The sequence below is a fragment of the Spodoptera frugiperda genome, unplaced genomic scaffold, assembly GCF_023101765.2.
Source record: "Spodoptera frugiperda isolate SF20-4 unplaced genomic scaffold, AGI-APGP_CSIRO_Sfru_2.0 tig00001167_1, whole genome shotgun sequence".
In the NCBI taxonomy this organism is placed as follows: Eukaryota; Metazoa; Arthropoda; class Insecta; order Lepidoptera; family Noctuidae; genus Spodoptera; species Spodoptera frugiperda.
The window spans coordinates 98,418-124,337 of NW_026095724.1; the positions used below are offsets into that span (position 1 = coordinate 98,418).

A 25,920-nucleotide genomic window follows, 5' to 3' on the forward strand; every position below is an offset into this window, starting at 1 on the left:
TACTTGTGCATGCTGTACGTGTCTTTTTGAAACGAGAAATTGCTACTCTTTTGAACATACATATACGTTCCATCACAGATAACAATAGCTTCCTGATTATTTGCAAACAAAGACGTAGGTACCGTTAGATTTCTTTCAATGATTTGTTGTCTAGAAATATGGTCGAATCCCAAGTGGCGAGGTATAAAATCATTATCCAAACACTCCCTGGCTATTTTCATTCTTCGTTCGAGACTTGTACGAGACATGTTGAAAAACGTAGCGAGTCTTTCATTGGATTCTCCACTTCTTAGTTTGGCAAGTAATATACCTAATGCAGTTCTTGGATTATGCCATCGCTGTGCTAAAAGTGGAGTTTGGTTAAATAATCTTTCGAATTCGTCTCGTGTGCGGCCAGTCCAATAATGCAATTCTTCATCATGTTGTTCATTAAGATTCTCAAAATCTATTATACGACTTCTGGGTTGTTTTAATAATTCCAACATTTGAAATACTTGTTGGGGGTTAAAATCAAAACAACGATTTGGTGCTGTAAAAAGAACATCTCAGGTATTGTCCTCTAAATGTTCCTGACACACACGTGCGTATGGTGGAATATAATAATTATTATTAAGTAGTAACTGCACTTTTCAACTGTTTGGTACTCGCAGACGAGTATTATTTGTGCAGTTTTGTACACCATACAAGCATTTGATGTATTCGGAGCTCGGCAGTAACCAGGAAGAGGAAACGTTACGTCATCCAAAGCGGGCTGATTTTCCAAAGCGGGCTGATTTTCCAAAGCGGGCTGATCTTCCATAGCGGGCTGATCTTCCACAGCGGGTTGCTCTTCCGCAGCAGGTGCATCCTGCACAGCAGTCATTGCCGGCAGCGTACCGCGCCGTGCTCTTGTCCAACAATTATGGCAGAGGTGTTCCTCATTATTGAATGTTATCTGAAACCAATAATAAAATCTTTAGATACATACAAGAAATGGAAACAATAAGATCGTAAACTCGAACCGGTCACCTATCCAATAACTGACAAACAAGCGTTCAGGGACGCAACTAGTGGTAACAAGAAAATGTAGTTTTTGTTTAAAGCATCTACATTTGTAGCAACACAAACATTTCAGCCTATTGTAACCATCAATCAGGAGTTATCAGGTAACAAAGGTCACAGTGACTCGATCGATCTCGCGAGCGCACATAGCGGATTACCGATAAATGAATCGCTTTGTTCGATATGCCTATGACTGTTGGCATTTAGGGTCCCACGACTCAGCGATAACGCGTAGACTATTACCTATATATTATTTATAATATAATATAAATAGGTAGGTATTTACTTTCGTATCGAAACGCATTTTATTAAAGTAATGTAATGAGTTATTTTAATGAACTAGTTGAAGGTTTATTTTGTATAATAACAGAACTAAATAAAATATAAGTACTTACCTCGCGTGTCAGAGCTCGAATGATGTTTTGAACTGTATGTTGATGTTGGTTTTGGAGATCTCGAGCTAACGTATGCCTTCTGATTCGTTCCACAGATCGATTACAAAACAAACACAATCTGTGACTTGGTTGATACATTGTGTTTTCCAATCCAAATGAATAGCCAAGCCAACAGGTAATGCAGATACGATAGTCCAAAAAATGAATAGCTGGGTCAACAGGTATTGCGAAATAGACACGATAGTCCGAAAAATGCCAGGTTGTTAAAAAATATGAAGATAGAAAAGCGCGTAGTACACAACGGTTCACGTCAACAAGAGTGATGTTAGACTGAGACACAAACATGGACGCGTGCGCTAGCTAGCAAGTACAGTTAAACCCAAGATGCGCGAGAAAGAGACGCCTAACATATCTGAATATGAGCAAGCGAGATAGGTGACATCGCTGAGCTTAGAAAAAACGCTATTGAGACGAGCGAGATCGGGACCAGACCAGACCTCGGGAGCTAGAATAAGTAGGATAATATATTTTTTTTACGTAAACCTCGTAAACGTTCAAAAACTAACAAAATACCAAAAGCCATAAAATAAGACTTGTTGCTACTTGTTCACATTCTTATTTATGTGTTATATCCGTTATTTAGATCCCTGTAATACGAGCTATGCTCTGTTTAGGACTAAATAATTGGTGTGAGATGTCCAGGATTTATTTATTTATTTATTTTGAAATCCGTGGCAGATTTTTTTTTATTATATATTTTTTTTTATATCTATTCATGTAAGGAAACAAATTAAAGTGTTCCCATGTTTGGGCAGCATTTGGTCCAGAACGGTCAATCTCCTTTTAAGGGTAATTTGTTTACCTGCTGTAAATCCCATTGTTACACTGACAGTTTTACTGAAGACTTGTGTGGCGTATTTCACTTTCATTTTGGGTATTAAATTTGGAATTACATGACGTGCGGTCAATTTTGGTACTAACCGCAGTCCTTTGAATCCAGGACCATTTTTATATAGAACTTCCAGATGAGCCCATTTTGTGCTTCTTTTCTTTCCGTCCAGATAATATTCCAAGTTTTTCGTGATAAGATTATTTCTTATGCCTTTTATGAGATGTTGTGGGTCAAAAATTGGATATATGACATTATCATTGATTTCAAAAAATCCTTCTTTATATTCTCTTTCACTCCTCAAATATTTTTCTTTAGTCTCCTTGATTAATAAATTTATGGCTGCTATATTAGAAGTGCCTTGGTCACACGTTACCGAGACTACTTTAAGTCCAGTTTCTAATATTTTGTCAATATTATTTTTATTACATTTTTTAAACTGGTCGTGTTTGTAGATCCAGCACAAAATGTGTATGCGACTGGCTGTTTGTATTTTTTAAATATTCCTCTGACCATGAAGACCAGTGCATGGTCAGCAAAACACTTTGTCCGTGTACTTCCGTCGTCGCAAAATCCTTTGATTTGGTCATTATGTTGGTCATAGGTTGAACTAGCAGCAATGGCCATCTCATCAAATATGACCGTGCAATATTTATGGATTTCGGGCATTTTATTCACCCTTTTTTTCAAATGTTCAAAGATCATCTCATTGGGTCCAGGCAACAAGAATATATTTCTCATCAATTTATTTAACGTGCTTTTTCTTGGTAATACACATATCTGGCTTAGTAAGCGATATGCTTTTGGGCTTGGTTTATAAAGAGATAAGGCCAGAATTTTCTCATCCAAAGTGAAACGATGTCCCTTGGGATGTTTTTTAGACTGCCTTAAGCCGGATTTACATTTGTCTGACGTGTTGTGTCGTGACGGGCTCTGACGTGATGGCTAGTGTTCACATCTATAAGTTGTGTTCTGACAGCCTCTGACGATATTTTGAATCAATACAGTCATAGCTCTCGGAGAGTTCATACGTTTACAATGTTTTTTCATGAATCATCCGACTCTGATTCAGAGTATGAAGAAGATATTGAATTTTTGCTGCTGGCAACTCTTATAAAAGAGAAAGAAAGAGAAGAAGATATTGGGTTCATCCAGTGAATAATAAAAGAGAGTCTAAAGGCGAGTTTCACTGTCTCGTTAAAGAGATTGAGAACGATGCTCAAAAATTTCATCAGTATTTTAGAATGTCCAAGGCACAGTTCGAGGAAGTTCATTCATTGATTGAAGGGGACATAAAAAAATACATAAGAAGGTTCGTAAACCTATAGGGACAAAAGAAAGACTTGCTGTGTGTTTAAGGTACGGATTTATTTGTTTGTTTTTTTTTTAACATTATTAGTAAAGTCAGGTAGTTAGTTAGTTATCATCAGAAAAGTCTGCATTGCTATAATATGATGAGATGTTATCTTCTTCAAAATTATAAAGTGTTGAGGCCGATTGTTGACAGTTGTTGTTGTCGAGAGTTGATGTAGCTGGAGTAGCTGAGACTTCTGGGAATGTCGTCATGGATGTGGATGGTTGAATGTGTAGCTGGAGTGGCAGCGGTTGTTGTGGCCGAGTAACAATCTGGTGAGTAACATTATTTGGTGTTCTAAGAATTTGTGCTTGTGTCTGAAGTTTCCTTATTTCAGCTTGTGATACAGCAGTGTGCAAATCCAATTTTATTTTGGTCTGATCTAGTTTCGGAAGTTTTTTAACTGCTTTGCTCATGCTCAGAAAAAACAAGTCTGTTTCATCCGTCATATCATCCTGCTGCTGTTTTGAATTATGCTTATGGATTCTCAAATCGTGCGAAGACTTCATCATATCATATAGATCCTGTAAGTTTGGTTTTCTAACAGGCTGTCGGGAGTGCGAGGAACTACCAGTATGTGGTGTTGCTGGACGAGAATTGTCTGATTGAGTACTGTCTGAGTGAAATTCTGGAGATTCAGGAGGCGATGAAAGATTTGTTGTTGTCGACCTTGATTCCATATATGGCTGTAAAAAACTCATTTGTTCTTCATATTTCCACGGCGGGACAAATTGAGCGGCTTGCCCACTTTTTTATTTTTACGGCGTTTCAATGCGTTGACGTAACAATTTCGTAATTTATTCCAGTCATCTTTACATTTTTCCGCTGAAACAAAAATAAATTATCTGTTTTTATTTTACAGATTTTTGGCAACTGGAAATTCTTTTCGATCATTGGGGTTCAATTACTGTATGGGGTTTGCTACAGTAAAGATCATAGTAGAACAAGTATGTAACGCAATTTGGAAGAATTTGGCCCCTATTGTAATGCCCCAACCTACAGAACAAATGTGGAGAGAGATTGCGAAAAGATTCGAAAATGTATGACATTTTCCGAATTGTATTGGAGCATTGGATGGGAAACATATTTCTATAATATGTCCAATAAATGCAGGGTCCACTTTTTATAATTATAAAAATGAGCATTCTATTGTACTGCTTGCACTTGTTGATGCGCATTACAGATTTATTATGGTTGATGTAGGAGCGTATGGCCGAAATAGTGATGGTGGCATTTACCAAGACACACCTTTTCCTTTCGATTAGATATATTGACAGTTTTTGATCTTTAAGATCAACACCTCCCATTGTGTTGTTGTAGTCACGAACAACAACAGGTTTGATGAGAGACCTACCAGCCTTCCGACCTACGAAGGTTTCTGGAGTGTGGTAAGTGGAGATCATAGTCACCACTTTGGTGTCTTTCCATGCAATGCACGAAACGTCACCGCAGTGACGAGCTATGATGCTACCCCTGGCCACACTCTTTGGAACGTTTTTGATCTCCACGGGTACATGCTTGCGATTTGGACGCAACGTTCCCAAGCAATCAAAGCCTAGAGATTTGAGGTACCGCGCTAACGCTGGAGAATTATAAAAATTGTCCATCGTTATGCAGTGACCCCGATTCTCTAGGCCTTTCAGCAGGTCAATCACCACACTAGCGCTCTTTCCAGCCAAAGCCACACTGGGGGCAGAAGAATGACTTTGACTGTCGTCTTTTCCTGTATAAATTTCAAATTTATACAGGTAGCCCGTCCTCGACTCGCAAAGCTCGAAAGATTTCAAGCCGAAGCGGGCAGACTTTGAGCGGATCGCTTGTATCCAAGACAAGCGACCTTTGAATAGTGTAAGTGATTCGTCTATGGCTATATCGGGATGCAAATTATACAAGTTTGAAAACTTGTTATTCAAATGCCGAATAATTGGTGCAAGTTTCCGCAACTTTGCTGGAAGCACATTTCTTTCAGTTTGAGACAAATCCTGGCCCCCTGCAGAATTGTTCTCAAAATGAAGGAATTTGTTCAGCAATATGAAGCGATTAAATTGCATCAATTTTCGGAATTTGGGCATCTCGAGATAGCCAGTAGACTTCCAATACTCATGAACATAAACATGAGTATTGAAAAGAAAACGTACATCTCGTTTTCATTAGTGTCAGTCCACTTATGAAGACGAGATGACGTTTTCAGTGTACCTGCTGCCGTTTTTGCATCGATCACCTGTTTGGCATATCTATTCGTTTCGGTGACTATATGCCCTATGATGTCTTTACCCCAAATAGCAGTAAAGGCATCATAAGGCGTATCATAGTCTTCAGTAGGCCCGACGTTAGGACCCGAAAATTCTTCGGCCACACCCCGGAAACTACTGAAGTCCTCTTGCCACTCGAAATTAATAGAGGTGCCAACCATTTGATCGATGACGTCGTCCATGGCACTCTCAATGGAATTTACTATATGAGTTGTAGGCTCATCCAATTCCTCGTCATTCGGAATAGTCCTCAACATACCACCAGTAGTAGCGATTTGATCCAGATTAAACTCATCGTCAAAATCTGAATCCAAATCGCTACCATCGTTTACCGTATCTATAACCCGCCTTGACGATGCTGTACAACCCGACACCGACGGGACAACATCTTTCGTTGCTGGTACCCCAAAGCTACCGCTAGGTCCAGGCACTGAAGCATTAGCTTCAGCAGCCTTTCCAATAACAGCAGCAGCGCACACATCTGGATCTGGCGTCCTGCAGGTACGGGAGTCTGGCGGTGGCAACTCACAGATCCATTGTTTGACATGGTCATAGTGTTCTGTCACCGCCGTATCCCCATCCTCCCAGTCCAAGTCACACGCGGCCGCCCGTTCCAAGTGTCCAATACTGCAAAGAAAATATTATACTCAGACTTAAACATGTCTAACAAAAAAGTCTGACTACGGTGGTGTTATAGCAATACTTACTGCACTGACTCCTCCAGCTCCGTTTTTCTTTTGATGGAGCCCCGGGGGGTATTTTCTAGTTGGACGATATCGGCTACTTTCAGTGTTCCCTTCGGTGTCCTATTTATAGTGAGCCCCGTCATCAGTGGTGTTCTAAAAGATAAATGAAGATTATAATATAGTATCATACAACTATGAAAATATCTAGCTTTAATTCCGCGTTAATAAGTCATGCTTGCGCATGCAGTATGCAGCACCACCACCCGCCCGCCCACAAATAAATGCACATGCAGCAGAAATACAACACAACCACACACACGTCATGCAACAAACCACTCAAAGTACGACATTATGTTTCGCTCCTCCACGGAGCATCTTCAGGTGTTGACTCGACGACAGCCGCTGTTCGAAATAATATAGTATATTTGTAGAGACTATTTATATAAAATATATAGAATCGGTTTACGATCATTATATAAAATACTCACGAAGTGCCACTATGGGGTCTGCATAGAGGTGGGGGTGGAGGGGGCAACCATAGTCGGGGTTCGGGCTCCACCGTTGGCTCACTGCTGTGGTCCGCTGCCATCCTCATTATTAACTGACGCCGGCTGTGGCGCTCAGCATCAGAGGATCTCGGCCCCGGCGTCACCGACCGAGACCGAGATCGTGACCGTGATCGCATCATTCTAAGTAACAATAAAATAAATTTCACTGTAATGACAAATAAATATTAATTTCAATAAGTAGCAGTGTACTACTACATATTTATCTAAATCTATAAGATTTTACTAAATATAAAATCTTCTATAATATATGTATTAGGGTGTCCCAGCCAAGTAGGGCGAAAAAAAATTTTTCGATTTTAAGTACGCATACCCTCTATATTTTTTCTATTTGACCATAATAACTAAAATAAAAAATATCATTGGTATCGGATAACGGGAACCCGTGCCGACTTGATGTCAAAGTTTCAAGAAAAAAATTGTATGGAGATTGGAAGGAAAATCACTTTAAGTTAGCTTTAATGTTATAAATTAATATTTTTTATGATTGTAAATATTTATTTATTATTAAAATAATATTATATATAAAATTTCCTCTGTAATGGCATTATTCTACAGTCAGGATATTTCAGTCTGTGTTCCTGTGCGCAATGTAGTAACAACTGTTTTTGTTCCTTTTCAAGTGTGATTTTTTTCGTGGAAATCTTGCATTAATTTCACTGCTCCCTCATTGGCTGTATCATTAACGGCTTCAGTATTAACATTTGTGCCTTTACTTGTAGAAAAATAGCATTCTTTGACTATGAATAGGACATAGTGTAGGAAACTGTCATCAATTTTAAAATTATCGAACAAGGCCTTGCTTTTGGAGGAGTTACATATGGAATAATCGTCAATGTTGAGTCCAAGTGCCTCATTAGTGACCGCCTGAAGGACACGTTGGAACAAATTGGTGTTCAGGTGGCCGTATGCCCTGTATGGGCTGAACACCGCCGTATCCTCAGGGATGTGCTCAGCGACGGCGACCTCTCGCGACCGACATTGGTTCAATCCATGGTGCGGAGCGAGGGAGACTGGGATGCGATCTCCTCCTTCTGCGAAGCAGTCATGCTAGCTAAGGAAGAAGCGGGAACCGTAAGGAAACGAATCTTCTCAAGATCCAGCCGTCACGAGAGGCACTCCGGGCGTCAGGGATCGCGCAACGATCTCTGGCCACCGTAAGTGCGGGTCTGCGGACGGCGAGCAAAAGGTAGCTCGTCGCCCAATCAGAACCAGACCCGTGCGGTACAAAGAGCCATCAGACCACCATAGATGGGCCCAGTAGGGCTGATACCTGATCCGGAGCTGCGACCTACCTAGCGAGTTTACCAAGGCTCCGGTTTTTGTCCACTCCAGCTAAGTGACCAGGCCTTCCAGACTCTTTCTGTCGCTGCAAGAAGATCCTATCTTCATCTATCTTTATTGAGCGTCGAATCTGATATGCAAAAACGAATAAATTGTCCAAATTAGAAATAAACTTGAGGAGGCCGTTTAAATAAGTCTTGGGTTTTGTTCGCATTTTTTTGTAGATCTCTCCAAGCTTGGTATAAGGTTACTACCTTTTTAATACAGTTGGGTAATGCTTTAGTTGATATACGGGCTTTTTCCCAATAAATAATGCACTCACGAATAGTTAGGTTTGGACTTTCATTGATTATATTGTCTTCGCGAATGTTTGTAAAACAAAACTGCCAATACTTGGCAATTGGAGGGCAATTTCGAACCGGTAATTTAATGTTTTACATCATCTATCAAGAATATGCACTTTTTAGAACTGCGTAATACCCCTGACATCTTGACTAAACGAAAACAATATGTTCCCTAATAAATCAAACAAGTAATAACTAGCACTCCGATACGATAACTCCGACGCGTCAAAATTTGCAAGTACTGACATGTATCAAGGCAAGTCGGCACGGGTTGCAGTGCTTCTAGGTAAATGAAATTTTATTTACGTGTATGTAGACACTATTCGAAAATAATTAGAGGGTATGCGTTCAAAAATACCGACTTTTATTTTTTTGGGACACCCTAATATGTATTTCATATTATGAGAAATCACAATATTTTCAATAAACACAGTCTAAGTGATAAAATAAGTTTTTACTAGCAAAAATAATGTAACTGACATCGCGAACCGAACGAAGTTGCCGACTGTACTTTTTACTCTACATGTGTGAGTGTGCCGCTAGAAAGAGACAGAGCATTTGTTGACTTTGAACAAAATTCTTCAATTTACGTGTTATGAACTAGAATTACGATAATTTACATTGCTTAAATGGTTTCCTAGATACATTTCCTACCTATTTATATAAATTTTGTACAATATTAAGTAAATTAAACACATTATTATCATAGAAAACATCGGGTTTCAATAACGGTAACTGGCGCCTCATAAACTTTTCACACTTTATTTACCAAAATAAACGATAAAATATCTAAAACCAACATTTGAATCACAATCTACACAATATTTCCAGTAATCTGATATATAATTTCAATATAATTACTTACCGTTTCCTTTTAAAATTCATTTTTAAAACGCACTACACACTTCACAAGTTCACCGGATTTCGAAAATGGCCGACAATATTTTCCGAGAAAGAGAATAAAGAAGAATGGGCAAAAATATATGGAGCTTGGTCCAAATTTCCACCATCAATAAGAACTATGACATATGATGGAACACTGCGTTCTGAATCATTATAAGAAGACCGCAACCAAAAATATTTACTCAGTAAAAAGTTATGACCCCATGAAAACTTGCAATTTAAAAACCTTTTTACGCTTCATGATTTCACTATATCTTTTAAGCTACTCGATTGATTTAGGTGTATGACATTTCGTTGTAAATTCATACGTTATTCTGGTTGATATAAGCTATATGAGCCAAAATATAAACAATATGGCGGTCGCGGTAGGTACCTCGCTACGTCAAAAAAATCAAACCCTATCATGTGGGGTATCAAATCAAATGAAAGAACTTATAGCTATCTTTACAATGCTTATATTTATTTTAAAATATTTGTAATGCTGAGAAGAATGTTAACACAAAAATAATTCACACAAGTTTTATTTATTCCTGTCTCACAGTGTGGAGTCTGTCCTTAAAAGAATACATCTCATATGTCTTCATCCACGATAACATTGTCCAGATTCGCAGCTGGAAGTAGAATTGTGGGTTGGTGTCTCGCCCATCCAAAATACCAAATAATTACCATGACGTGGGCACAGCAACCCACAGTTCGCATTCCAGAAAGACAAGAACAGTAGTAGTTCGAAATGGTTTCTCGATTATGGATCATTACATACGTGTAGTATTGTCTTGCACGTGCGTGTCGGGATTGTATTCTTGCGCGTAGCAACATAGCGTTTTCAGGTTCAATGCCAAAATCAACTATTTCACTAAATGCTCCATCTCTTGCTACTTCAATCTGATACACGCCATTGCGTACGTGTTCGCTATAGTAGCTACGTGCAAGTTTTATGTGATATGAACCAAGTGCAAACAATGTCAAGTCTTCTTGAGTCAGAACAGGAAATTCATCTGCTCCTATGGCGTCGGCTTCAATATTTCGAAAACTTGCCCGCCTTCTATTTATATTTCTATTTGTAACATATGCTCCCAATTGATTTGGTACATGCAATCTCTCTCTAATGATTCTTAAATATTCTTCCGCATGCGCGTTATCTTCGATTAAAAGATGAAAAGCGTTAATAAGCGCAGCAGCCACCCGGAAATCATCCATCATGTGGCTCATAGCACGATTAAAAAATTCTTGCCTGAATAGGCGAAAATCGCGCTTAAAACGTCCGTTTACGACCTCGACGACCCAGCGGCATATCGTCACTTCCCTATTTTTATTGGCTTCTAACGTGGTTAACTGGTCTTCGCCACGCCGTTTGCTAATTGGCATACGTGCCACATAACCACACGATTCCATGTCACCAATAACGTCTCTAAAGCCGCGGTCGCAGATAAAAACATCGTTTGTTTCAAAAAAGTAATGGAATGGATTGTCTTCTCTTTCGTTAATAAGACCTTTCATTATAACGGCATCCGATGTTGTTGCTGCGTGAGGCCCAGTAACATCTAATATGTAGCCATCACAACATACAATGAGAAATGGTTTTAACAGGTTCGTGTATTTGTGCAAACTGTATGTTTTCCGCTGGAAAAGGAAGTTAGAAGACTTCTGAGTATAGACGTAGGTTCCATCTATCACCAGAATAGCTTTCCTTTCTTGTAAGGGTGCATCTGGGTTTCCAAAAAGACCAATTGGCACAGACAGATTTTTCGCAACTACTTCATTTCTTGAAATATGATCCAGGCCCAGGTGCCTTGGTACGAAATCTTGTACCAAACATTTGCGCACAGTATTCATTTTCCTTTCGAGCGTACGGCGACTCATTCTGAAAAGTACGCTGAGTCTTTCGTTCGACTCACCCGTCCGAAGCTTCATCAAAAAAATAGCAATTGCAGTATTGGGGTCGGTTACTTCTTGCTGCAATGAAGGGGTTTCTCGTATCACTTGCTCAAATGCGTTATGAGTGATGCCCACACGATGATGCAATATTTTTGGATCCATAGTTTGTATATTTTCAAAGTCCATTGTGTTGGAACTATTAAGAACGGCTGTTTGTAAGATTTTCGTAATGTCTACGAACATTTCTCCGGTAAAATCGTGGGATAAGTTTGGAGCATCAATTAAGTGACCCCATTGATTTTCATCCAAATGTTGTTGACATACTCTTGCATTTGGAGGTATGTATAAATTCGAGTGTACCAACAGTTCTAGTTTGATAGAATACGGCATCTACTTGCATTGCCACATTCATGATAAATGCATGTGTTAGATGTATTTAGTGCTCTTTTGAATTCATTGGTTTCGAAGATTCCTCCAGATGGTCTTCCGACACGAGGAGGCGGCTGGTCAGCTTGGTTTTGACTCCGGTCAACTGCATACCTTACCCGCAACCAACAATTGCGGCAGATATATTGCTCGCCATCCAGTATTAACTGCAACAAATACAACACCTTTATTCATGACGTTCTGTCTATAGTCGTATTTTTAATTAGACGAAGTCGATTGACGTTTACTGTGTTGTCAGTTTTTGATGAAATAGAAATAGTGTTGCGAAATAGTGAATGATTGAAAAAACAATTAAATGAATGAAATTGCCTCAATTGTCCAGTGTATAGTTAGTGATTCGAACTGCCCATATCGGGTACGGGGTACGAATTTTAATCAGAATACATACCAATAGGTTTTCGTTGACCATGTTTCTATACATAGTATCTACCTAAACATTAAGGAATTTATTTTGCGTTGCAACTTTTGAAACTGCCCTATATGTAGTTGCATTAGAGATAATAATATAAAAATAAAAAAATTGCTTATAAAATCATTTATTTTTATTCATCTTCATCCTCCGATACAAAATCGTCACTATCACTTTCGGTCACATTAATAATAAATCTATCTGAAATGTTGTCAATTATGTGGTCGAGACCGTACATTTTTTCTTCTTCTTTTATGACGTGGGACACGCAGCTTTTCCATTTTTATGCTGTGACAAGGTTAAGTCCTTCTTCAAAAAGTTTTTTCATTCCTGCATTTTAAATGTTTTGTTTTTCCTTGCCACATACCCTTTAGCCTGCGCCCATACCAACTCAATGGGGTTGAGCTCACAGTGGTATGGGGGCAGGCGTAATACGGTTATACCATGCTGCGCCACCATCTCGTCCACAACAAACTTTTCACCGTGTTGGTGTTTATGTTGCCGTACAATTTCTATCAGTGTAGCTTTAATCATCGTGGTTTCAAATGATATATTTTTGCTCGTTAGCCACTCTTGAATTCTAGACTTAGTCCAGGACATTGTAGGAAACGATTCGAGTTTCCTGGAGTGATAGGGGGCATTATCTACAGTGTGTTTGGTCATGTACTAGCGATATTCTAAGAGCTCGTTCCCACCTGTCGGCTATCGGATCCGTATATTAATCGGATGTCGGCGCCTTTGTTCACACACACGATTAATAATCGGTTGTCGGCCACGGTCGAAGCTAGTGCCAATTTCAAGCACTCTACGCGAGGCGATTGTGCACGATGGACGTCGACGAAGCTCTTGTTGTGATGTATTATTATTTGAGAAGAAAACGAAGAAAGACAGCCAAGGAAAGAAAATATTGGGTGCACCCAATCCTGAGAGAAAGATTTAGTTTGGGAACATTTCAGAATTTAATAACAGAATTGAGGAGTGACGAAATTAAGTTTTTCAATTATTTTAGAATGTCGATAACTACATTCAACCATCTATTGGCTCAAATATCAGTGAGCATAAACTACCAAAATACGAGATTTAGAGACTGCATTTGTACTGAAGAAAGGTTGGCGATATTTTTAAGGTAATATAATTATACATATTAATTTGTATAAAGGAAGAGATAAAACAGTCACTTTTAGTTCACATATATTTATTGAAAGAAATAACTTTAATTTTTTTTAATTACGAAAACAAATTAGTGGAGTTAAATATTACTAAAATCTAAGTCCGAATCTTGAGTTTTACTTGAATGTAGTGACAAAGTAGGTGATGCTGGTTCAACGAGTTGGCGTGTCGAATATCCATATCCACTTGAAGGGAAGATATTATTCTGGTTTAATGGTGGGTGCACATTCTGGTTTTGTGACGAATATACAGATTGTTGCACGTGATCTCTTGATTGTGAATGCCAACCATAGTTTGATGAGTATAAACGACTTTCACGCTGCTTTTTAATATTTTGAATCAGTGACAGCACGCCTGATTGAAACTCTAAAGTTTCATTATCGTCAAAAGACGTAACGCTCGGTAGAACACCTTTAAAAAAAGAGAGCATTGGATGTTCGTTACTTCTGTCTGACTGTAGCCTGCTATCTAAAAACTGGCTCATTTTGTCATCGAGACAGGAGGTTTTGGGCTTTTTGGAAGTGCTTGGTAATAGCAGCTCTGAATTTATATCTGTTGTATTGGCCGCTGATGCCTCGGGACATGTATCTGTTGGACGCTTCTTGACAGAATCATGAGTTCGATTAGGCTCAGCCACTTTTTGCAGAAAACTCATCTGTTCTTTATATATATATGGCTTTGAAAACTTAGCCCCTGCTCCGGATTTTTTGACGTCATTTTTATTTGCTCGCATCCAGGCATCTCGTAGATTCGACCACTTTGTAGATAATAATTTACCTGCAATTACAATAGGTACATATAGAAATGTTAATTATTTTACCTACTTAATTATTTTACAGATATTGCGCATCGGGTTGTTCCTTCAAAGAATTGCACTATAGTTACAGAGTTGGTGTGTCAACTATTAGTAAAATCTGCAAAAAAATTAGTTCCACTATCTGGGATGTATTAAGAGACGAGTTCATGCAAATTCCTGATAATGAGCGTAAATGGTTGGAAATTGCAAAAAGTTTTGATATGAAAGCCAACTTTCCGCACTGTCTTGGAGCAGTTGATGGTAAGCACATAAGAGTGGTGAAACCAAACAATACTGGCTCGATGTATTTTAATTACAAAGATTATTTTTCATTTGTTTTACTAGCCGTTGTTGATTCAGAATATCGTTTTATTTTTATGAGTGTTGGCTCGTATGGAAAAGAATGCGATTCTTCAATATTCAAGGAGTCAACTATATGGAAGAAACTGAATGATGGTAGTTTAAATATACCAAAACCAAGGCCTCTACATGCAACACTTCAAAATGATATGCCTTATGTTCTCGTGGGCGATGAGGCTTTCCCTCTGTCAACAAATTTGTTAAGACCTTTTGGAGGCACTCATTTAGACCACATGAAAAAAATATTTAACTATCGTTTAAGTCGGGCAAGAAGGTACGTTGAATGCGCATTCGGTATTTTAGCCAATAAATGGAGAATATTTCATCGGCCACTGGATGTCCACCCAGACACGGCTATCGAAATTGTAAAAGCGTGTACAGTATTACACAATTTTGTAAGAGAAAAGGACGGTCTGAACTTTGAAGATATTCATTATGCGGCAGAAAATCCGATGCAAGAACAAGTACAACTGCAAAACTGTAATCCACGTGGTGGTCCTATTGCAAATGATATACGGTCTGAATTTGCAAACTACTTCGTTTCAACAATAGGCTCGGTGCCTTGGCAACCAGAAGCGCATGGTTAATATTTATGTTTTGAATTTTACGTATATTATTAAATAAATAACTTCAAACACTTACCACATGATTGTCTTTCTTTTTCGTCCAAATTGTCAAAATTAGGTATGAGTAGGCAGCAAACTTCCCGCCAAGCAGCTATTCAGGTTCTTATCTTTATAATCATTTAGAGTTTTGTCCCAAAGGACACCTCTTTCCTGAACTAGTGTGATCAATTGTTCGGGGTTGATATTTTTTCCATTACTACGAATCACCAAACGTGCGTACAATAAAAACACAACAACTCTGCTTGCGCGCCGCGATGTGTGTGTGCGCGATCGCAGGTACGACGTACGCACGAACGGAATGAGGGGTAGCGGGGAGAGGGTTATCGGCTCCGACATCAGACAAATGTGAACAGCGCCGTTCTTAATCATAGGCGAGCGAGATCCGACACGATTTTTTTCCGGGCGTAGAGGGCTGGCAAAACACCCGACATTTCTTGTCGGAGCCGACACAAAATCGGTTTCCGATAAGTGTGAATAGCGTCATATATAATGCTCTGCCACTAGAACTTCCGTTTAATATACGGATCCGACACCCGACAGGTGGGAACGAGCTGTAAGGATTGATAGAACAACTATTCTAATACACAAATACACTACATATTTAAGTCCAAACTACTTATCAGCTATGTGGCGGCCATTTTGTTTTTTTTCTTGAAATATTCTCTACGTGGACACAAAAAAAATCATATCTCCCAAAGTGTAGGCTTTACTGGTATTAAAAATAGGCTTATTCGAAGCGCAAAACTCTAGTCTATCGTATAAAATTTTGATCAGGGAGTTGTTACGTTCATAATTTGAAAAAATAATTAAAATTCATTGAAAATATTTTTTAAAAATATGAAAATAAACAAATTATTGTAAATTACTGCAAAACTAACCCAGATAACTCATTTATTTTTTCCACTAGATTGACAGGGTTTGATCTAAGCTACAATACAACATTTAATTTAGGGCGCATTCACACGGGATACGTCTTTGACGATTCGGTATAAAACACGATTCGCCTTGACGGATAGATGTTCACATTGAATACGGAATCGTGTTTTTTCACGATTCATTAAAATATCCGAATTGATGTTCACATGTTGTTTCGTGATTGTGTTCAGTTGAGAGTAAACTACCAAAGACAATGGACGTGAATACTTTAATTTTGTACTGGTATTATCGTCGATCTAAAAAAAGAAAAACAAGAAGAATACACTGGGTGCATCCAATTTTAAGGCAAAGACAAAGTGTTGGGGATTTTTATACTTTGATGAGCTCGTTACGAGAAGATGATACCAAATTTTACACTTATTTTAGAATGTCTAAAGATACCTTTGACTTCCTTCTCCAAAGGTTGGATACGGATTTGAGAAAACAGGATACATGTATGAGAAAGGCCATTAGCCCTGAAGAAAAGTTGGCGATAACTATAAGGCAAGAAAAACTAATTATATTATTTATTATTCTTATTTATGATAATTTAGAACATGTTTTTAGAAATTTGATAGATCCAGATAATCACTTAATTGACTTAGAGCTGTAGATAGTGCCGGTGATGCACTTGGATCATCGCGATGGATCAGCGATGTTCCAGGTTGTAGAGGGGTGGGCGTTTCTGCAGACACTTCTGCATTTACTATCGATGAACTTTCAGGAAGAGGCAGAGTATTATTATGTATGTTCTTTACATAATCACGGGACCACAGGGTCCCGGACCTTTGGAAGGCGTACGAGGGGCCGAAGCCAACTCGCAGAGGCCCGTTGAACAATTTTAATCTATATGTGATGGGACATCATCCGGCGATTATCCCTGTATGCACTATGGAAGTACACCAAAGGACAATCCCCGGTTGATGCAGGACTATTGTGAGATATGGTAAAAGGAAATGATAGGGATATGGGTGTGGGTGGCTGTGGAATAGTTAACCGGTTAACTATGGGGACTATGGCCCCTGCCCCTGACCAATATTGAAAAATACGGATAAACAGGCAGGGGGTGACTCGCAAACTCAATAGTGGGCCCCCGGAAACGGCCGCTAGCATGTAGCGACAAGGGAAGCAACATCCGTTGAGCTGCTTGAGGAAGGGGTATCATCGGGGGCATCCCACGGCTATCAGAGCAATCCCGGAAGTACGGTCAAGACCCCTACCAGCATCTTACTGGGATACGTCCTTCCCCCAAGTGGAGCTGAAGGCAACTCCACTCTTGCGAATCTCCACTCAAACCAGCCGATTAAGGCAAGAGTGAGGTAGGAGAGGCCACTCCGGATAGTCACGAGTACCAACCGGAGTTAAAAAGTAGGGCCTCTCCCGGGAGTCAGGTCCGTGGGGTCGCCACTGCCCAACAGCTCGCCACAAGCTGCCTTGCGGACGTATTATTATTATTATTATTAGACGTTCCTCCCGGTGATTCTTGAGGCTTAGTATAATAAATAACCACCACTATTATAGTTGTGATGATGTGAATTGTAATAATTTTGATGCCAATTCGAATAGTTTCGTCCAGTTTTAATACTCTGTATTAGGTTAATGACCCCAGATTGGAATTCCAGTATTTGATCATCATCAAAATGCTGAAGGGATGGCAGAACCCCCTTAAAAAAATTCATGTTACGGTCATCACTTCCAATTGTGTTTAATTGATGATCAACAAGTTTCATCATTTTATCATCCAATACGCTGCCACTATCCATTCTTTTCTTTTTTGATGATGATTCTAAGTGTTTCTCTTTCTGATTTTCTTGTTGATCTGCATTTTCTCTTTGGGCTTCATCTCTTGTATTTGGATTATTGTCATATGTTTCACCTGGCTTAATAATTGGCTTCAAAAAGCTCATCTCTTGATTATATTTGTAGGGCTTAGATTTTGTACCAGACCCAGATTTTTTTGTTTCTTTGTTTTCATCTAATGATTTCCTCCAAGTGTCTCTCAATTGTGTCCACCTTTTCATCACTGAACTTCCTGAAACAATAATTCATAAAACTGTATGAACGGTTTTATAAGAAGATTTTTATTTACATCGCATTATTCCCAATATTACAAAACAACCACAGATGAATATATATATACTAGAAAACAACTGTAATAATAAGGACACGGTTTCGAAACACGTCACGACAAGACGAGCGGTCTGTTGTCGGGCGAATATCTATTCACAAACGCCGTTCGCTGTCCGTCTGTGTATTTATGAATTATTATACATAAATAAAATATACAGGGACCTGATCTGTGGTTGTTTTGTACGGGCTACGCCCCATACGTTTTATAACGGTTTTTGCTTTCGTTAAAAGAGGATGCTTAGTAAGCTGAATTTGTATAATTGAAGAAGCGCTTGAAGAAGTTGTATTTTCATTTAGACTAATCTATCCCACTAGGCAGCCAGTCAAACATATGAAATCGTTTGGGTGCCTAGTGGGAACGCTTATTCTGAATGAAAATACGACTTCTTCATCCCACTAATTTGGTTTTAATGAAATATTTTTTTAGGTATTTGGCGTCAGGACTTTCCTATGAAGATCTTCATTTTAGTTATCGAATTGGCAAATCAACCATTTCCACCATCGTAGTAGAAGTGACGCAAAGTATATGGAATAATTTATATGAAGAATTTATGCCACTTCCTAATAAGGAAGAAGAGTGGTTAAAGATAGCAAGTGGATTTAATGAAAAGGCCAATTTCCCTCACTGCCTTGGAGCAGTTGACGGGAAGCATATTAGGCTTCGAAAGCCGTCAAATAGTGGTTCAGTATATATGAACTACAAAGATTTCTTTTCAATAGTGTTATTAGCAGTCGTAGATTCAGATTATCGATTCGTTTACGTCAGTGTAGGTTCCTATGGAAAAGAATGCGACTCATCAATATTTAAAGAGTCAAGTTTTTGGAAAATGTTGACAGAAGGCCGTTTGAATATACCCGAACCAAGGCCTTTATTTACAGAATCAGAAGTTCAAGTTCCTTACGTAATTATTGGCGACGAGGGATTTGGTTTACACACACATTTATTAAGACCTTTTGGTGGAACGCATCTTGACAGAGGTAAACGAATATTTAATTATCGTTTAACCAGAGCGAGAAGATACGTGGAATGTGCGTTTGGCATTCTAGCAAATAAGTGGAGAATTTTACATAGACCCATAGACCTTAAACGAGAAACAGCTATTTCAGTAGTGAAAGCTTGTACTGTCCTCCACAATTTGATTATAAAAAAGGAGGGAATTGAATTAGAAAAAGAATTTAATTTTGAAAATTTACTACCCCAGGAAGTATCACCGAGTGTCGGAACTGGCAATTCAATGAGAAATGAATTTATGACCTACTTTCTATCAGAAACTGGATCAGTACCATGGCAAGACAACAAAATATAGGCAGTATAGATTTGTATTTAAAATTTTCTCAATAAAAACTTACCAAACAACTGTCGGTCCTTTTGATCCATTTCTTCAAAATCTTCTTTCAAAATTATGCATATTTCCCGCCATGCTGCTGTTTTAGCGGTTTTGTCCTTATAAATTTCCAAAAATTTATTCCATAAAACTGGCCTGTCTTTGATTGCAGCAATCAAAACTTCGCGATTTATTTGTTGGTCATACAATTTTTCTTTTTCTTTTTTCGACATGATTTTATTGAAGCGCAGCGCTACACGTCTTAACAAGTCAAAGGAATGTACTGAATTGAGCGGGCGCGCGGCGGGTGGGGCAGACAGGCGGGCGGAGCAGGTAGGCGCGCGGGGCGCGAGCGCCAATCACGATTCGAGATTTTTAACGAATCGTCATTCTAATGACCGTAGTGACCGACGTATCCGTCTACGTCTTTTTTCACGATTCGTGAAGCGTGTGAACATGGGTATATAAAAAGCATTGCTCCCGTCAAAAAAAATAACGAATCGTGAAAAAACACGATTCGTGAAAAATCACGATTCGTCTTCGTGTGAATGAGCTCTTACAGCTGTATGTCTACTACTTTAAGAGTTATTGTTGTTTGAACTTAGCCTATGCGCAAGCACAAAAGGCGTTGGTCAGAACCCTAACCGGAAATCATTAAAACACAACATTCTTATTAAGTTTTATTTATTTAATGCTTTTACATCATACTAACAGTTTAATTTAAATCAATAAAAGTATTATATTAATTGTTCAAAGTGGCCACCTCCAGTTTGTAGGCAAGCTAAAGCTCTCTGTGCCACCTGGCGTGATGAGCGCCTAATCATGTCAAAATTGGCTCTTATTTCTTCGCCGACTGACATTATTTTTGCGACGAGTTCTTCTCTGTTGTTGGGAACATTAGCGTACACCTTTTGCTTCATGTGACCCCATAAAAAATAATCTAAAGGGGTCAAATCGGGTGAGCGAGGCGGCCAAGCTACTTACTACACCGCTGCGACCGATCCATGGCGAATGATGGGTATTCAAATACTCTCTCACTGCTCGAGAATAGTGGGCAGGTGCACCATCGAGCTGGACCCACATATGTTCCCGGTATGACAAAGGTAGCTCCATGAGACTATCTGCAAATTGTGTTTGCAGGAACTCCAGGAATCTAGCTCCATTTAATGTTGGAGGCAATTCCAAGGGCCCTATCAAACGATCGTTGATTATGCCTGCCCACACATTCACTGAAAATTCATGTTGAAACGAACTTTGGCGCACCGCCTTTGGGTTTTCGGAGCACCAGAGATAATCATTTCGGTGATTTGTAATGCCCGCTCTCGTGAATTTAGCCTCATCAGTCCACAGTATCTTCTGCAGAAAACGATGGTTGTGTCTTGCTCTTCTATTGAGCCACGAACAGAATACAGATCTAGCTGCATAATCTACTTCGATTATGTCTTGGACCCGTCGAAAATGATAGGGATGTAATCCTTCTCTTTTCAAAATTTTCCATACACTACAACAAGATAGCTGCAGTTGCACAGCAATGCGCCTGACACTTAGTCTAGGATCATTGGCTATTAGCCTAAGTACTTCTTCTTCATCTTCTTGTGTTATCAAACGAGCGCGTTCATTAACAGGTCTCTGTATGCCTCTTTCCGCTAACCTTGAATGCACATCGATAAAAGTTTGGCGACTAGGTGTAGGCCTGTTAGGGTATCTTCGTCGATATTCTTGTACAGCAAGATTGGCACTTCCATTGCAATAACCGTATACGAAATGTATGTCGGCAATATGTTGCGATGAATATTGTCGATTTGCCATATTTGTGTCAGTGTTAATCATCATCATCAGCCGAGAGACGTCCACTGCTGAACAAAGGCCTCCCCCTAGGGGTTTGCCATAATCCCCACGCTTGGCAGGCGGCTTGGGGATCGCAGTTAGGTCACCGATAAATTTTGAGAATGCTGCTGCCCATTCCTCGGTGGCTGGTCGCAGTTTTAGGACGTACCCGGGTCCGTCAGTGTTAATACTTAACACCCCTTTCACACGGCAGTCCAGTTTTGCAGGATCGGCTTTTTACGGTATCCTGCTAAACTGGACGCTGTGTTCACATGGCAGTTCAGTTTTGCAGGATTCAGTAAAAAGCTGGTTCCGCAAAACTAGACTGCCGTATGAACATGGTTGCATCCCCTTTTTTACCATTTCTACGCCAGTTACCAGGTGAAATGGACGTAAAAACTTTCCTAATTTTCTATTGGTATTATCGGATTCGGCAGCGAAATAGAAGATTCTGGATTCATCCAATTCTGACACAACGCTCGAATTTGGGTATTTTTCGGAATCTTATGAGCGATTTGAGAAGAGATGAGTCAAAATTTTTCAATTATTTTAGAATGAGTATGACCACATTTGACGATCTTTTAAAAAGGGTGAATGAAGATTTAAAAAAACATGATACAAATATGAGAAAAAGCATCACACCTGAAGAAAAGTTAGCAATATGTTTAAGGTAAGAATGAAATACATATTTAAAGTTTAATATTTATTACCAAACACAATAAGTTATGTATGTATGATATTTTCACAAGATGATCGTTAATATTAATTAAATATTAGTGAAATCCGGAAAATCAGAGCTCTGCGATTCAACTGATTGTGCAGATGGCGATGACTGAACGCTGTAATGCGGTGTGAAATAACCTGCTGATTGATAAGAGTTGTTAAAAGTAGATGGTTGTTGAGAGGACCATTGGTTAAAATTGCGGCTTTTTATATTTTGCAACAAACTTATAACACCTGCTTGAAATTGTAATATTTGATCATCGTTGAGTGAAGCTAGTGTAGGAAGTAAACTTTTAAAAAATGACAAGTTACGATCTTCATTCTGCGTATTCGGCTGACTTTTCATCTGGTGATCAATGAAACTCGCCATTTTTTGATCCATTACAGAAAGTCTCTGCCTTGGTAGTACACTTCTCTTAAGTCGTTTAGCACCACCTGCAGGATTTCCTTGTCCTGGACTTCCGATAATAGGTTCATTTTCACTTTCTTCATTTTGGATAGGATTTTCCGTATCACCCTCTTCAATATCTGCAGCTTTGTTACCGCCACTGTCTTGTGTTTCAGCCGGATCCATATTTTTTTAAAAACAACAACTGGTCGTGATAACAGTATTTTTTGGTATTAACTGCAGCAGATCCAGATTTATTTATTTTCTTTTTCGCATTTAAACTCCTCTTCCAGCTGTCTCTTATCTGATTCCATTTTTTAACGACCATTTTAGCTGAAAAAGAAAACATAAATTATAAATAAGGGCGGAGAAAGAACCTTCAACAGCTCCAGTATTAGGTATTCTGCTATTTTTTCAAATTTCAATAATACATTTATATTTTATTGTGATATATTAAAATATCTCATAATTATTAACATTTTAATATATAATAATAAATTATAAATATATGCAAATAACTAACGATATTGGTTGAAAATGACAATGCCAGATCCTGCCCCACTTAATTTCATCAATGTACAAGAAATGTAAATATATCAATATTATGCAATGAAAATAAGACAATGAAGTTACTTAATTATTATTCTGTTAACGTTGCGGATAGAAATTAGGTAATAAAAAGTATTTAAAAACCCAAGGCCTATTTCCTGTATTTATCGCGACCATCTGCGTTTTTTAGTACGCTTGCATAAGGAACACAAAGAGAAATTAAATAAAAAAAAGATTTATTAATGTAATGTGTACGGATTTTAATATGAATTTGGTATAAATACATACTGTTAGTTAATTTAATTTTTTATAATATATATATTATAATGAATGCATATTCTAATTATTATTTCGTGTTTGAACGTTAGTGTTTAGATGTAACGAAACGTCATTGGCGTGCGTGTGTCAGTTATGTCCAAAAAGTCATATTTGACATTCGCTCTGTCTGTTCTGTTTACATTGTTGTTTCGTTATGACTATGAATTAAAAATAGGATTACTAAAGGTGATATTGGTGATGACATTCCTTCCTTTAATAGCTAAACACCCTATGATAGCATTGTAATAATATAAAGCACTTAATTTAATTATTTCTACCATTATAACTGCAATTAATCTAAACAGGTACCTAACCTAAATGTAATATTTTGTTCTTAGATTTATATAGAAACCGCAAGGTCTAAAGGCTTTTAATCATATTTTTAGTTATCACTAATAGAGCAGCAATAGAATGCTACATTTGGCATGCCTGTACAATATATTTTTTGGTGGGGCAAAGCTCTACAGAAATTCTGGCATTGTCATTTGTATTTTGTATTTAAAAATAAATAAAGTTCTCTCGCTCGACCAATAGCATTATCTATTCGAAGCGAGTTCGATCCCAAAAAATAACAGAATACCTCTGCTGGAAATTTAGTTGTACGTAATGTTAAAAAATATTACAGGGTTATTACAAAAAAGTTTAACTGACGTTTTTAACACAATGTTTAAAAAACGTACATAGTGATTTTTTTAAATATGTGTTTAACTTTATTATAATAACACTATATATGTTTTTAATTTGCAGGTACTTGGCATCTGGGTGTTCGTACATGGATTTGCATTACGCATATCGAGTGGGAGTCTCAACAATCAACTCAATAATAGTAGAAGTAACAAACGTCATATGGAATAATTTGCATCAGGAGTTTATGAAATTGCCCGACACAAAATATGAGTGGGAACAAATTGCTGACGCATTTTATAATAAAGCTAACTTTCCTCACTGCATTGGTGCAGTTGATGGGAAGCACATAAGAATGAAGAAACCAAGTCACAGCGGTTCTATGTACATGAATTACAAGAATTTTTTTCCATTGTATTGCTAGCGGTAGTGGATTCGAATTATAGATTCACCTATATCAGCGTAGGCTCTTATGGCAAAGAATGCGACTCCTCTATATTCAAAGAATCTACTTTCTGGAAAAGATTAAATGATGGCAGTTTAGATTTACCAGAAGCTCGTCCTCTCTTTACAGGTTTGGAATCACGTGTTCCATTTGTGATAGTGGGTGATGAAGCATTTGGTTTGCATTATAATCTGTTGAGACCCTATGGAGGAACTCATTTAGATAAAAATAAAAGGATATTTAACTATCGATTAACAAGAGCCAGACGTTATGTGGAGTGCGCGTTTGGAATATTGGCAAATAAATGGCGAATATTTCATCGTCCATTGGACGTAAGCACCAGTACAGCTATCTCGATAGTTAAAACTTGCGCCGTACTTCATAACTATATCATGCATAATGAAAGTTCATATGCGAACATTGACAGCAACGATTCAACGATATCTTTGGAAAACGTACGTAATGAGCCAAATACACGAGGTGGACGCTGTGCTAACACAATACGAACAGAGTTCACAAATTATTTTGTTTCTGAAGTGGGAGCTGTACCTTGGCAAGACGAAGCAATACAAGGATAAACGAAATAAATATAAAAACTTACCATAGCTTTGTCTTTCTTTTTCCTCAAGTTCTTGAAAGTCTTCTCTCAAAACAATGCAAACTTCGCGCCATGCTGCAGTTCGCAAGTTGTTATCTTTATAATTTTCCAGCGTTTTATCCCATAATATAGGCCTAATTTCAATTAGTGTAATAAGAAGTTCGGGATCAATATTTGTTTGCGACATTTTTCGACGAAACACAGCAATCTCGGCGCCGCGCAAAAGAGCAATGCGCGAGCGCTACACATGTGCGGGTGACGCGGCGGGCGCGGGGCGGGGGCTGCCACCACTCCACTATCCCGCTAAAAACAGTGTCCAGCAAAAAACCGCATGCAGGAAGCCGTGTGAAGATTGCTATTGAAATATATGTGTGATTAAACGGGATCCCGCTTTTTACTGGACTACGGATCCAGTTTCTAGTGACAAAACCGAATGGCACAATTCGACCGGATCGGTTTTTTGCAGGATCCCGCATGCGGGATGCTCGTGTGAACGCTAGCATATAAACACATTCGCCATCAAACGGGATCCTGTAGAAAACGGGATCCTGTAAAAAACTGGACTGTCGTGTGAAAGGGCTGTAACAGTAATACACAGCACGTAAATTGAACGGACAGTAAGTGAAAGTAGCGATCACAACGCAGGGCGAGGGACAACTAATCTAACTAATCATATTCAGG

General features: G+C 38.6%; 4 protein-coding genes across 5 annotated transcripts; 2 read left to right on the plus strand and 2 right to left on the minus strand.

Moving 5' to 3' along the window:
- Positions 1-5,729: 5,729 nt before the first annotated feature.
- On the minus strand, positions 5,730-6,805 carry LOC118264218 (uncharacterized). Its single transcript, XM_035576658.2, has 2 exons — positions 6,639-6,805; positions 5,730-6,558 (listed from the first exon to the last, which is right to left on the minus strand). The coding sequence occupies exons 1-2, from the start codon at positions 6,803-6,805 to the stop codon at positions 5,730-5,732; spliced, it is 996 nt and encodes a 331-aa protein (XP_035432551.2).
- Positions 6,806-11,882: 5,077 nt separating this feature from the next.
- LOC118278186 (uncharacterized) lies at positions 11,883-15,417 on the plus strand. 2 transcript variants are annotated; one of them, XM_050707630.1, is made up of 3 exons: positions 11,883-12,021; positions 13,130-13,571; positions 14,455-15,417. In XM_050707630.1, exons 2-3 carry the CDS (start codon positions 13,273-13,275, stop codon positions 15,356-15,358), a joined length of 1,203 nt encoding a protein of 400 aa, XP_050563587.1. In that variant the 5' UTR covers positions 11,883-12,021; positions 13,130-13,272; the 3' UTR covers positions 15,359-15,417. The 2 variants fall into 2 exon arrangements, with proteins under 2 accessions (XP_050563587.1, XP_035453184.2); XM_035597291.2 differs by lacking the exon at positions 11,883-12,021 and having other exon boundaries at positions 12,158-13,571; positions 14,455-14,672; positions 14,757-15,417.
- A 115-nt stretch (positions 15,418-15,532) lies between these two features.
- Positions 15,533-25,715, minus strand: LOC118264398 (uncharacterized). The gene is made up of 4 exons (XM_050707620.1): positions 25,638-25,715; positions 25,081-25,480; positions 19,793-20,128; positions 15,533-18,344 (listed from the first exon to the last, which is right to left on the minus strand). Exons 1-4 carry the CDS (start codon positions 25,713-25,715, stop codon positions 17,803-17,805), a joined length of 1,356 nt encoding a protein of 451 aa, XP_050563577.1. The 3' UTR covers positions 15,533-17,802.
- On the plus strand, positions 18,338-19,793 carry LOC118264214 (uncharacterized). The gene has a single exon (XM_035576655.2). It carries the CDS (start codon positions 18,814-18,816, stop codon positions 19,747-19,749), a length of 936 nt encoding a protein of 311 aa, XP_035432548.2. The 5' UTR covers positions 18,338-18,813; the 3' UTR covers positions 19,750-19,793.
- Positions 25,716-25,920: the final 205 nt, after the last annotated feature.

What these genes read in the sequence shown, in the direction of transcription:
- LOC118264218 (XM_035576658.2), bottom strand. Translation starts at nt 6,805, where the DNA reads ATGATACTATATTATAATCTTCATTTATCTTTTAGAACACCACTGATG. An exon ending in GAGCTGGAGGAGTCAGTGCA is followed by an intron (nt 6,559 to 6,638) that starts GTAAGTATTGCT and finishes TTTTCTTTGCAG; the next exon opens with TATTGGACACTTGGAACGGG.
- LOC118278186 (XM_050707630.1), top strand. Translation starts at nt 13,273, where the DNA reads ATGGACGTCGACGAAGCTCTTGTTGTGATGTATTATTATTTGAGAAGA. An exon ending in AGGTTGGCGATATTTTTAAG is followed by an intron (nt 13,572 to 14,454) that starts GTAATATAATTA and finishes ATTATTTTACAG; the next exon opens with ATATTGCGCATCGGGTTGTT.
- LOC118264214 (XM_035576655.2), top strand. Translation starts at nt 18,814, where the DNA reads ATGAAAATACGACTTCTTCATCCCACTAATTTGGTTTTAATGAAATAT.
- LOC118264398 (XM_050707620.1), bottom strand. Translation starts at nt 25,715, where the DNA reads ATGCGGGATCCTGCAAAAAACCGATCCGGTCGAATTGTGCCATTCGGT. An exon ending in GAAACTGGATCCGTAGTCCA is followed by an intron (nt 25,481 to 25,637) that starts GTAAAAAGCGGG and finishes GCACATGTGTAG; the next exon opens with CGCTCGCGCATTGCTCTTTT. An exon ending in GTACGTTTTCCAAAGATATC is followed by an intron (nt 20,129 to 25,080) that starts GTTGAATCGTTG and finishes ATCTCGAATCGT; the next exon opens with GATTGGCGCTCGCGCCCCGC.